Source organism: Pogoniulus pusillus, chromosome 42, assembly GCF_015220805.1.
Source record: "Pogoniulus pusillus isolate bPogPus1 chromosome 42, bPogPus1.pri, whole genome shotgun sequence".
NCBI classification, from domain to species: Eukaryota; Metazoa; Chordata; class Aves; order Piciformes; family Lybiidae; genus Pogoniulus; species Pogoniulus pusillus.
Window position 1 is genome coordinate 462,888 of NC_087305.1, and position 11,896 is coordinate 474,783.

General features: G+C 62.3%; 1 protein-coding gene and 1 long non-coding RNA gene across 5 annotated transcripts in view; both read left to right on the plus strand.

The window, feature by feature from the left end:
• Positions 1-11,639, plus strand: part of GFPT1 (glutamine--fructose-6-phosphate transaminase 1) — a 55,856-nt gene extending 44,217 nt beyond the window's left edge. For 2 of the 4 annotated variants that reach the window (XM_064175599.1, XM_064175601.1), the window contains one exon: positions 703-977. In XM_064175599.1, coding sequence (XP_064031669.1) covers positions 703-747 — 45 coding nt within the window. In that variant the 3' untranslated portion in view covers positions 748-977. Of the gene's footprint in view, positions 1-702; positions 978-11,295 lie in introns of those variants that run through there. The other 2 variants (XR_010308992.1, XM_064175600.1) reach the window with 2 other exon arrangements.
• Positions 4,404-6,907, plus strand: LOC135192464 (uncharacterized). The gene is made up of 2 exons (XR_010308995.1): positions 4,404-5,877; positions 5,956-6,907. It is a non-coding gene; the product is annotated as an uncharacterized LOC135192464 (long non-coding RNA).
• Positions 11,640-11,896: the final 257 nt, after the last annotated feature.

An 11,896-nucleotide genomic window follows, 5' to 3' on the forward strand; every position in this document is an offset into this window, starting at 1 on the left:
GCTGTGCTGGGTGAGGCTGGAGGGGTCGAGGAGAGCAGGCAGGGTGCTGAGGAGGGCTGGCAGGGTGCTGAGGAGGGCAGGCAGGGTGCTGAGGAGGGCTGGCAGAGTGTGAGGGCTGGCAGGGTGCTGAGGAGGGCAGGCAGGGTGCTGAGGAGGGCAGGCAGGGTGCTGAGGAGGGCAGGCAGAGTGTGAGGGCAGGCAGGGTGCTGAGGAGGGCAGGCAGAGTGTGAGGGCTGGCAGGGTGCTGAGGAGGGCAAGCAGGGTGCTGAGGAGGGCAGGCAGGGTGCTAAGGAGGGCTGGCAGGGGCCTGAAGAAGGCAGGCAGGGGCTGAGGGCTGGCAAGGGCCCAGGTGTGGCAGCCATCCTCAGCAGGGGGTTTGGTGCAGCCTGTGCCAGGTCCTGGCTCTGCAGGCAGCCTCTGCCCTGTGCCCCTGGGGAAGCTCTCAGCAGGGGAGGCTGCAGGGGAGGCTGCAGGGGAGGCTGCAGGGGAGGCTGCAGGGTCTGACTCCTGCTCCTGCTGCTCCGGAGGAGCTCTCTGGGCCTGCGCCGCTCCCTGCCCGCAGTGCCCAGCGGTGCCCAGCGGTGCCCAGCGGTGCCCAGCGGTGCCCAGCGGTGCCCAGCGGTGCCCAGCGGTGCCCAGCGGTGCCCAGCTGCCCGAGCTCCCCCCGCACTCACCTGCCTGTTCTTTCTCCTCCCTCTGCAGGTGGATTTCCCACGCAATCTGGCCAAGTCTGTAACTGTAGAGTGACAGAGATCTGCTGCCTCGCAGGGGCGCAGGGCACCCGGGCAGAGACTCCTGGCTTCGGTGCCCAGCCCCTTGGCTTTCAGGCCCCCTGGGCACACCTCCTTGGGGGGAAGCCTCCTTTGTGCCCAAGGTCACCACGATTCCATTTCATTAGTGCTTGTCCAGTCGGTTCCACCTCGCTGTCTCCATAGCTTTGGGGTTTGTTTGTTGCTGTCGTTTCATTTCCAGTGCCAGACCTTCCCTCAGTGGTTTTCTGTAAGGACTCCTCAGCCTTCTGGGTCAGGAAGCCTCCAGCTGGCTTGGAAGAGCTTTGGGGCTCATGGCAGTGGCTGGTGAGAAGCCATGAGGGCAGGATGCCAGCCCAGACAAGTGGAACAGGAGCTGCTGCTGCTGCTGCTTGTGCAGGTGGAAGCAAGGAGCTGGGGCTCAGGTTCTGCCTGCTGCACGGGAGGGAACTGATGCCCACAGTCACTGTGCTGAGCCAAACCTTGCTTCTGGAGGGCCTGACCTATGCCAAATACCTAGCAAGTGACAATCTGGCAGCCTGGCTGGGCCACCACAGCCTGTGTGGCACCAGCAGCTGCCCTGTAGCTGTGCCCATGCAGGCAGAGGAGCTGGAGTGTGTGGGGAGGAGAGGGGCAGGAGCAGTGCTTGCCCTCTGCTGGTGCTCTCCTTGTTCACAAGCAGAAGCCTTCCTGTGCTGAGGATCTTCCTCCCCCTTGAACCAAGCACTGTGGCACCAGAAACACATCCCCAGGAGCCAGCTTGCTGCTGCTCTGCATGCCCAGGAGGAGGCTTCTGCCTGGTGTCTGTCTCGGCAGAGAGGCAGCACCAGCACTGCCCTGCCAGGGCCCTGGAGCCAGCCTGGTTTCTCCTGGAGCTCTCTGTGTGGAGCTGGTTGGAAAGGGGAGAGGATGAGAAAGGCTCAGCAGAGATGACCTTGGGAGCAGTTCTGTGACAAGCTTGCAGGGAATCAGCACTCACACAGATGCCACTTCCCAGACCTGGCACTGGCTTTCACAGCCACTGGAGTGCAGTGAGCTCTGCATTCCCTCCTGCTCAGGGGGGGCAGCTCCATTGATTTGAGTTAGCCTCACTCACACCCTACAAGAAGAAACCACACCTCAAGGCATAAAGCAGTGCTTTGCTAAGGGCTGCTCAACACTCCAAGGCAACCCCTGCCCCCCATGGCTCTTGGCATGGCCTCTCTGAGCTCTCCCTGCAGGGCATGGCTCTTGGCATGGCCTCTCTGAGCTCTCCCTGCAGGACATGGCTCTTGGTGTGGCCTCTCTGAGCTCTCCCTGCAGGGCATGGCTCTTGGGGTGGCCTCTCTGAGCTCTCCCTGCAGGGCATGGCTCTTGGGGTGGCTTCTCTGAGCTCTCCCTGCAGGGCATGGCTCTTGGGGTGGCCTCTCTGAGCTCTCCCTGCAGGGCATGGCTCTTGGGGTGGCCTCTCTGAGCTCTCCCTGCAGGGCATGGCAGTGCTCCTGGCATGCAGCACTCACCTGAGTGGTTGCTGGAAGCTGCCTGAGGGCTTTCCAAACAGGCTGCAGCAATTCTCTTCTCTGTCAAACCAAAACTATTTAGCATCACTCCAGTGTCAGCTGCAGGCTTAGTCTGGTGGTGGCTGCAGTGCTGCAGCTTCTCCAGAGGGCTGTGTGGATGCTCAGCAACACCTCACACTCAGCTGAGTGCTGACCTCAGGCTGCTGCCAGGCTCTGTGGAAGACCACAGCAGTAAAACTGCCCTTTCTTCACACAGCCTTTGCTGGTGAGGCCCTGACCTGGCTCAGCTGAGTGCCTCTGCCTCAACATGACCTGCAGCCCTCCAGGCTGACCTTGTCCTTAAGGAGAGGCCAAGGCATGGTCAGTGCTAACAGCCTGCAGACAGTTCCTCTTCCTCCTGCTCCCACTCAGCTTGCTTAAAGAGAAGAGAAGCTGCAAACCTTTCATGTGGAGGGCTGGAACCAGGGCAGACTTTCCTCCCTCCCTCCCACTCCAGCACAGGAGCTTGCCCCAGGGCAGGCTTCCCTCCCTCTCTCCCTGTCCCAGCACAGGAGCTTGCCCCAGGGCAGGCTTCCCTCCCTCTCTCCCTGTCCCAGCACAAGGACTTGCACCATCAGCTGTGTTCTGGCTGGGATCTCCTCTGATGCTGCTGAGCTGTTTTGCTCCTCTCAGCAGCAGGCATTGCTTTGCCCTGGCCTTGCACAGCTGCTTGGCCCAGAGGAGGGCAGGCAGAGGCAGCTGTGCAGTGCAGTTGATTAGTGCAGGCAGAGGCAGCTGTGCAGTGCAGTTGACTGGTGCAGGCAGAGGCAGCTGTGCAGTGCAGGCAGAGGCAGCTGTGCAGGGGCAGTTGATTGGTGCAGGCAGAGGCAGCTGTGCAGTGCAGTTGATTGGTGCAGGCAGAGGCAGCTGTGCAGTGCAGTTGATTGGTGCAGGCAGAGGCAGCTGTGCAGTGGCAGTTGATTGGTGCAGACAGAGGCAGCTGTGCAGTGCAGGCAGAGGCAGCTGTGCAGGGGCAGTTGATTGGTGCAGGCAGAGGCAGCTGTGCAGTGCAGTTGATTGGTGCAGGCAGAGGCAGCTGTGCAGTGCAGGCAGAGGCAGCTGTGCAGGGACAGTTGATTGGTGCAGGCAGAGGCAGCTGTGCAGTGCAGTTGATTGGTGCAGGCAGAGGCAGCTGTGCAGTGCAGTTGATTGGTGCAGGCAGAGGCAGCTGTGCAGGGGCAGTTGATTGGTGCAGGCAGAGGCAGCTGTGCAGTGCAGTTGATTGGTGCAGGCAGAGGCAGCTGTGCAGGGGCAGTTGATTGGTGCAGGCAGAGGCAGCTGTGCAGTGCAGTTGATTGGTGCAGGCAGAGGCAGCTGTGCAGTGGCAGTTGATTGGTGCAGGCAGAGGCAGCTGTGCAGTGCAGTTGATTGGTGCAGGCAGAGGCAGCTGTGCAGTGCAGTTGATTGGTGCAGGCAGAGGCAGCTGTGCAGTGCAGTTGATTGGTGCAGGCAGAGGCAGCTGTGCAGTGCAGTTGATTGGTGCAGGCTGTTAATTGCTGTTGTGTACAAGAGGACCAAGGAGCAGGAGCCTGAGCCGGCAGGGCCCAGCCGGTGCAGCTGTGGCTATTGCCCAGCTGCTTGGTTTTGCTGCTGGGAGGGACTAAGCTGCCTGCTCCTCACTGCCTGCCAGGGCCCCAGGGCAGTGCTCCCCTGCCGCGTCCTGCCCGCGGGCTGCACCCCCCTGCTGCTGCTGCAACCTCTGCTGCTGCTGCTGCAACCTCTGCTGCTGCTGCTGCAACTCCTGCTGCTGCAACTTCTGCTGCTGCATCCCCCTGCTGCAGGCTGCAACCCCTGCTACTGCTGCTGCAACTCCTGCTGCTGCTGCAGGCTGCAACCCTTGCTGCTGCTGTAACTTCTACTGCTGCCGCCACAGGCTGCAACCCTCTGCTGCAACCCTCTGCTGCTGCTGCTGCTGTGGGTTGCAACCCTCTGCTGCTGCTGCTGCCGTGGGCTGCAACCCTCTGCTGCTGCTGCTGCCGTGGGTTGCAACCCTCTGCTGCTGCTGCTGCCGTGGGCTGCAACCCTCTGCTGCTGCTGCTGCCGTGGGCTGCAACCCTCTGCTGCTGCTGCTGCTGTGGGCTGCAACCCTCTGCTGCTGCTGCTGCTGTGGGCTGCAACCCTCTGCTGCTGCTGCCATGGGTTGCAACCCTCTGCTGCCGCTGCTGACATGGGCTGCAACCCTCAGCTGCTGCTGCAACTCCTGCTGCTGCCGTGGGCTCCAACCCCCTGCTGCTGCAGCAACCCTCTGCTGCTGCTGCACCTCCTGCTGCAGGCTGCAACCCTCTGCTGCTGCAGGCTGCAACCCTCTGCTGCTGCTGCAACCCTCTGCTGCTGCAGGCTGCAACCCTCTGCTGCTGCAGGCTGCAACCCTCTGCTGCTGCTGCACCTCCTGCTGCAGGCTGCAACCCTCTGCTGCTGCAGGCTGCAACCCTCTGCTGCTGCAGGCTGCAACCCTCTGCTGCTGCAGGCTGCAACCCTCTGCTGCTGCAGGCTGCAACCCTCTGCTGCTGCAGGCTGCAACCCTCTGCTGCTGTTGCAGGCTGCACCCCCCTGCTGCTGCCACAGCCTCCACCTGCTGCCAGAGGTTGCAATGCTGAAGCTCAGAGGCTGCCGTGGAGCAAGCTGGCCCTGAGGAGCTGCTGTGCTGGGGCTGACAGGGAGCTGGGAAGCAGCTGGGGGGTGGCTGCCTGCTGGGGGGGGGCCGTGGCTGTGACCAGGACTCTCCTGGGCAATCCTTACCTCATTTTGTGTGTGTCTGAGCTGTGTCGTTGCCTTTGGACAGACAGAGGATGTTTCTCTGTCCCTTAGCAACCCCTTTTTAGCCTCTGTCTGGTATTTATTAGCAGCCAGTGGCCCTTCTGCCCCCCCAGCAGTCAGTGCCATGCCTACTGAGCCCCTGCAGTGCCCTCCTGCCTGCCTGAGCTGGTGCCCAAGTGCAGCAGCCCTGGCACTGCAACCGAGCCACAGCTAAACACAGGCAGCAGCCTCTGCCAGCTGCCTGCTGCTGCCTCCTCCTTGCTCAGAGCTGACTTTGCTCCCAGCCAAGCCTGCAGAGGCTCAGAGGGAAGCTCAGGCCCATAGGCCTTGGGGTTGTAGTGACCAAAGACCAGAGGAGCTCAGGCTCAGCAGTCCTCAGCTGAGCTCCACTCTGCTGCTGAGGTTGTTCCACTGCCAGCAGGCAGCTGAGCTGTGGCTGGATGAGTGCATTCTGGCAGAAGGTTTTTCCCTCCTCTTCCTCACTCCACTGGTAGGAGGCTGTAGCCAGCCCTGTCCTGGCTCTGTCTGCTGAGCACCCTCTGTGTGCACCTTCTGCTGAGGAGCCCAGAGCAATGCTGGGGCACCTCTGGCCTTGCAGGGTGCAGCAGTGACATGGCCAAGGCCACCTCCTTTCTAGCCTTGAAGGCAGTTGGGCACCACCTCTTTGAGGGGCACCAACCCTGTGAGGGGTACCACCCCTTTGGGGGGCACCCCCCTGTGGGGGACACCCCTCAGGCCAGAAGGCTGCCTTGACCCCCAATGTCTGTGCTGCCTCAGCCCCTATGGATTGAAAGGACTGAAAGCTTTGCAGAGAGCCTGAATGCCTGAGCCAGGTGGGATGGAGCTGCCCAGAGCCTGAATGCCTGAGCCAGGTGGGATGGAGCTGCCCAGAGCCTGAATGCCTGAGCCAGGTGGGATGGAGCTGCCCAGAGCCTGTCTGGGTGTCTGAGCCAGGTGGAAGGGAGCTGCCCAGAGCCTGTCTGGGTGTCTGAGCCAGGTGGAAGGGAGCTGCCCAGAGCCTGTCTGGGTGTCTGAGCCAGGTGGAAGGGAGCTGCCCAGAGCCTGTCTGGGTGTCTGAGCCAGGTGGAAGGGAGCTGCTGGGCATGACCCCCCCCTGCAGAGCCACACTCAGGCAGCAGCCTGGGGACCAGCCCAGGCCCTGGGTCTGGCTGAGCTGCAGGTGGAAGCAGCTGAAGGCACCAGGCTGAGCAGGGTTAGGCTTTTTCCCTCTCCAGCTGTCCCCACGAGCAGGCAGCACACAGGCAGAGGTTGTCTCTGTGTGTGTGTGTGTGAGGGGCTGGGACTGATGCCTGTGTTCAGCTGTGGCTGCTTTTAGGCCCTACCTGAAGGTTCCAAACTCACCTCCAAGCCCTGGAGCCCTCCCTCTGCAGCAGGAGAACAGGAAGAAGAGCAAAAGAGAGCAGTGCTGAGCATGCAGCTGAGACAAAGCACCAGCAGCTCTTTGCCTTCAGCTCAGTGGCTGTACACAGACCCCTCCCCAGGGTGGCCAATGCCCTCCCCAGGGTGGCAAATGCCCTCCCAGCCCTCCTTGCCTCTGCCTGTGCAGCCCCAGCTGGCTTGGTTAGTGGGGACCAGTCTGTGTCTCGTCTCCTGTCGTGTGCTGTGTGCAGATGTCTTTGACTTCTGTCTCTGTAGTGTTTTCTCACCTGGGGGTTGGGTTCTTTTCTTTGGGGCTTTTGGGGGTTGGTTTTTTTTTTCCCCCCTTTGGTTTTATTTTTCCCTGGTTTTGGTTTGGGTTATTTTGGGTTTGGGTTATTTTGGGTTTGGGTTATTTTGGGTTTGGGTTTATTTTTGCTTTTGTATCTCTCTCACCCTTTGAATAAAATCAAGTGCCCTACCTGAGCCTGCTGGCAGTGCTGGTCTGTAAGTCAAAGCCCAGGGCAGAGCAGGGCACTGTGCCACCAGGCAGAAGCACCTGGGGCTTAGCTCAGCCTTTCCTCCCCCTCAGCCAGCTGAGCCAAGACCTCTTCCAGCTGCCTTTTCCCGACCCTGGTTTTGGAACTAACCAAGAAGGAAGCCCCTAGGGCACAGCAGTCACCTTCTGCCCCTTCACTCTCATTTAACTGCTGCTGAGGCTGCTGGAACACTGCCAGAGGGTGCCCAGGGAGCTGCTGGAGGTCCCATCCCTGGAGCTGTTCCTGCCCAGGAAGGTGCTGGAGGTCTCATCCCTGGAGCTATTCATGCCCAGAAAGGTGCTTGAGGTCCCATCCCTGCAGCTATTCGTGACCAGGAGGTGCTTGAGGTCCCATCCCTGCAGCTATTCGTGACCAGGAGGTGCTGGAGGTCCCATCCCTGGAGCTGTTCTTGACCAGGGAGGTGCTTGAAGTCCCATCCCTAGAGCTATTCATGCCCAGGGAGGTGCTGGAGGTCCCATCCCTGAAGGTCCCATCCCTGGTCCCATCCCTGGAGCTATTCATGCCCAGGGAGCTGCTGGAGGTCCCATCCCTGGAGCTACTCATGCCCAGGAAGGTGCTGGAGGTCCCATCCCTGCTCCCATCCCTGGAGCTATTCAAGAGCTCCACAAGGCTCAGGGGCACAGCAATGTGGCTCAGGTGGCCCCTGCAGGCTGCTCTCAGCTTGGTGAAGCCTCTTGCAAGGGGAAGGAGCTGGAGGCCTGGGAGCACTCAGCCCTCCTCCAGGCACTGCTGGACCCAGAACAGGTCACCCCTGCTGACCCAGCCCTGAAGGCCTTAGGTGCCACCTCGTGAGTGCCAAGTGGCACCCAGAGGAAGGAGCAGCTCCTGGTGAGCAGCTGAGACAAAGGCAGAGCTCAGCCCTGCTCCTGCACCCACTGCAGCTTAGAACCTGCCACAGCTCCCCAGGAGGTCTCTATCTGCACACCTCACAGAGCCACAGGACCCTTCAGGCTGGCAATGCCCCTCAGGATGCCCAAGGCCAGCCCAGATCCCCTCTCCACCAGGCTCAGCCTGAACCACAGCCCCAAGCACCACATCCAAACCACCTTTAACCCTCTCCAGGGCTGGGGACTGCAGCACCTCCCTGGGCAGCTCATTCCAGTGCCTGACCACTGCTGCTGGGCAAACCCTGCCCAGTGCCAGCCTGAGCCCATCCCCTCCTGTCCTCTCCCTCACTGCCTGTGAGCAGAGCCCAGCAGCAGCCTCTGCACAGCCTCCTCTCAGCCAGCTCTGAGCTCTGCCCTCAGCCTCCTCTGCCTCACCCTGACCACCCTCAGCTCCTTCAGCCTCTCCTCAGCAGGTTTATTCCCCAGGCCCTTCCTTGCCCTCCTCTGCCCTGGCTCCAGCCCCTCCACATCCCTCCTGTCCTGAGGTGCCCAACACTGATCCCAGCACTCGAGGTGTGGCCTCAGCAGAGCTGAGTGCCAGGGCACAATTGGCTCACCCCTCCCACGTCTAAGGGGCACCGTGGCCAGTGCCAGCTGGGCACAGCAGTGACCCTAAGTGTTTCCTCTGGAGCTGTCCTTGCTGTACTGACCCAGCTGGATGCACCCAGCTGGGCTGTGGCAGCAGCCAGGAGCTTGTGGCTAACTGGTGCCAGCTCCCAGGAAGGCTGCTCTGGAGTGGATGGGGTTGGTTGCTGCTGGCACAGGAGAAGGGAACTGCAGCAAGACCTGAGCCTGGGCACTGTGGGACCAGCTCAGAGCAGCAGGAGCAAGCAGGGCAGCTGGGCTGGGGGGCAGCAGCGTGGCAGTGCTGTGGTCCTCTGAGCTGCTGCTAGGTGGAGTGGCTGTGGAGAGCCCTCTGCCGTGTCCTGCTCCACGCTGAGCTCTCTGCCAGCATCCTGCAGCTGCAGAACAAGCACAGGAATGGTTCCAGCTGCTCCTGAGGCCACAGAGCCTCTGTGGAGGCTGCTCCCCAGAGGGGGAGCCTGAAGCAAGGAGTCCTGCAGGACCCACAGGAGCTGCAAAGCAGCACCCAGGCTGGCACAGAGCCTGTGGCTGGCACAGAGCCTGTGGCTGGCACTGCTCTTCACCCTCTGGGTCCCTAACTGCCCCAGGCTCCTGCTGCCTCCAACTCCAGAGCTTCCCCAAAGCCCCAGGGCAAGGCTGCTCCACTGAGAGCCAGCAGCCATGGCCAGGGCAGGTTCACCACCACAGAATGGCTCAGGCTGGGAGGGAGCTCAGAGCTCAGCTCCTCCAGCCCCTGCCGTGCCCAGGGACACCTCTCAGCTGCTCCAGGCCTCACCCAGCCTGGCCCTCAACACCCCCAGGCAGGAGGCAGCCACAGCCTCCCTGGGCAGCCTGTGCCAGGCTCTCAGCACCCTCACACTCAGCAGCTTCTGCCTCAGCTCCAAACCATTGCCCTTGGCCTGGCTCAGGCTCCCTCAGCAGAAGTCTCTCTGCAGCCTTCCTGCAGGCTCCCTCCAGGCTCTGGCAGCAGCTCTGAGCTGCCCCTGGAGCCTTCTCCCCTGCAGGCTGCACCCCCCCAGCTCCCTCAGCCTGTGCTCCCAGCAGAGCTGCTGCAGCCCTGGCAGCACCTTTGTGGCCTCCCCCAGCAGTTTCAGTGCCTGACTTGCAGCACCTGGGTCAGTTTCCAGCCTGCCCAGCAGGCTTTGACTGCATCTCAGTGCCCCCAGACACCATCCCTGCCCCACAGACTGCCCAAGGCTGCAGAGCTGTTGCCAGCAGGACCCAGAGGTGCAGAGCAGGCAGCACCCTGCTGGCTGTCAGGAGGCAGGAGAGAAGTGGAGCTGCACTGCAGCAGGAGTGCCCTGAGAGCCAGGGTCAGTCCCCCCTGCAGTGAGCACCCCAGCAGGGCTGGGCTGGCATCCTGCACACCCAAAGGCCTCCTTTGTCCCCCACTGTGCCCCTCATGAACCCCCCCAGGCCTCATCTCCAGGGGGCTCATGGAGCCAGAGCATCACTGAGGCTGGAAAGGAGCTTTAAGATGGTTGAGTCCAACCTCACCCCAGCTGCCATGGCCACTCCACCAGGTCCTGAGGCACCACATGAGCCCCCCCAGGGATGGGCACTCCACCAGCTCCCTGGGCAGCCTCTGCCACCCTCCTCACCACTCTCAGTGCAGAGGTTTATTTTGTGGTGCCCAGTCTGAGGCTGCCCTGGCACAGCTCCAGCCCTTTGCCTCTGCTGCTGTGGCTGGTTCCCTGGCAGCAGAGGGCAGCCTCAGCCTCACTGCTTGCAGAGACCTCCCCTCAGCCTTCTCCAGGCTCAACACCCTCAGCTCCCTCACTGATGCCCTCCAATCCCCCCCCCGCCCCCCCCCCAGCCTCATTGCTCTTCTCTGGACCCCCCAGAACTGAACCCAGCACTCGAGCTGTGGCCTCACCAGTGCCCTGCTGGGCTCACTGGCTTTGATCCAGGCCAGGCTGCTGGTGCCCTCCTTACCCACCTGGGCACCCCTGGCTCATCTCCAGCTGCTGTCACCCAGCACCCCCCAGGGCCTTTTCCACCAGGCAGTTTTCCAGCCCCCAGCCTGGAGCATTGCTCAGGGCTGCTGTGCCCCAGGGGCAGGACACAGCCCTTGGCCTTGGCAAACCTCAGCCCAGTGGCCTCAGCTCATCGAGTTCAGCTGCCCAGGAGCCTCAGCACAGCCTACAGCAGAGCCACACTGGCACTGCTGCCAGCTGCCAGCTTGCTGGGGCTGCCCTCCAGTCCCTCTGCCCTCCAGCCCCTCTGCCCTCCAGCCCCTCTGCCCTCCAGCCCCTCTGCCCCAGGCTGCCTGTCCTGCTGCTGAAGTTGCAGCTGCCCATGGTGATGCCCACCCGGGGTGCTGGCAGGGATGGCATGGAAGCAAGGCCCTGCTGCCAGGCCTGCCCTCTGGATGCCTGCTGTCCTTGCAGGCTGATGGCAGTGCTGCCAGGGCTGCCCTCTTGATACATGCTGCCAGGGCTGCCCTCTGGATGCCTGCTGCCAGGGCTGCCCTCTTGATACATGCTGCCCGAGCTGCCCTCTTGATGCCTGCTGTCCTTACAGGCTGATGGCATTGATGCCAGGGCTGCCCTCTGGATGCCTGCTGCCAGAGCTGCCCTCTTGATGCCTGCTGTCCTTGCAGGCTGATGGCAATGCTGCCAGGGCTGCCCTCTTGATGCCTGCTGCCAGGGCTGCCCTCTGGATGCCTGCTGCCAGGGCTGCCCTCTTGATGCCTGCTGTCCTTACAGGCTGATGGCATTGATGCCAGGGCTGCCCTCTGGATGCCTGCTGCCAGGGCTGCCCTCTGGATGCCTGCTGTCCTTGCAGGCTGATGGCAATGCTGCCAGGGCTGCCCTCTTGATGCCTGCTGTCCTTCTTGCAGGTCGATCGCATTGCTGCCTCCAGGGACTGAGCCTGCGCTGCCACCTCGCTGCCGCCTGCTGCCTGCAGCCTCGAGGAGGAGGAGGAGGAGTGAGAGGGGTGAGCTGCGGGCAGCCAGAGCCACCTCCCTGGGCTGCCACCTTCTCTGCCCACACCCCAGGGCAGCAGCAGGCATCGGCCAGGTCCTGTCTGCTCTGCAGCACCCCAGCTGTGGGTGCTTGGCACCAGCTCCCCTCCAGTCCTTGCTGGCTGCCCCTGGCACTCAGTTCTTACCTCCCCTTTAGGTCTGGCACAATAAAGGTCTCCCAGGCTGCCCAGTGCCCAGGGCAGAGCATCTCCTCCTCAGAGCTGCCAGTTTGGCTTTCCCTGGGTGGTTTCTTCCCTCCCTGGCTGTGGCAGCCCAAGAAATGAAGCCAAGTTTGTGACTCTTCCTCGCTCCCCTTCTCTGCCCCCCTTCAGTGACAGCTTTGAGGGAAAGAGGCTTGGGGGTGCTGGGTGCTGAGCAGCCCCCCAGGAGCCAGCAGTGCCCCCCTGAGATCAGCTCAGGCAGCTGAGTGCAGGCTGCAGCCAGAGCAGTGTGGGCAGCAGGGCAGGAGAGGGCA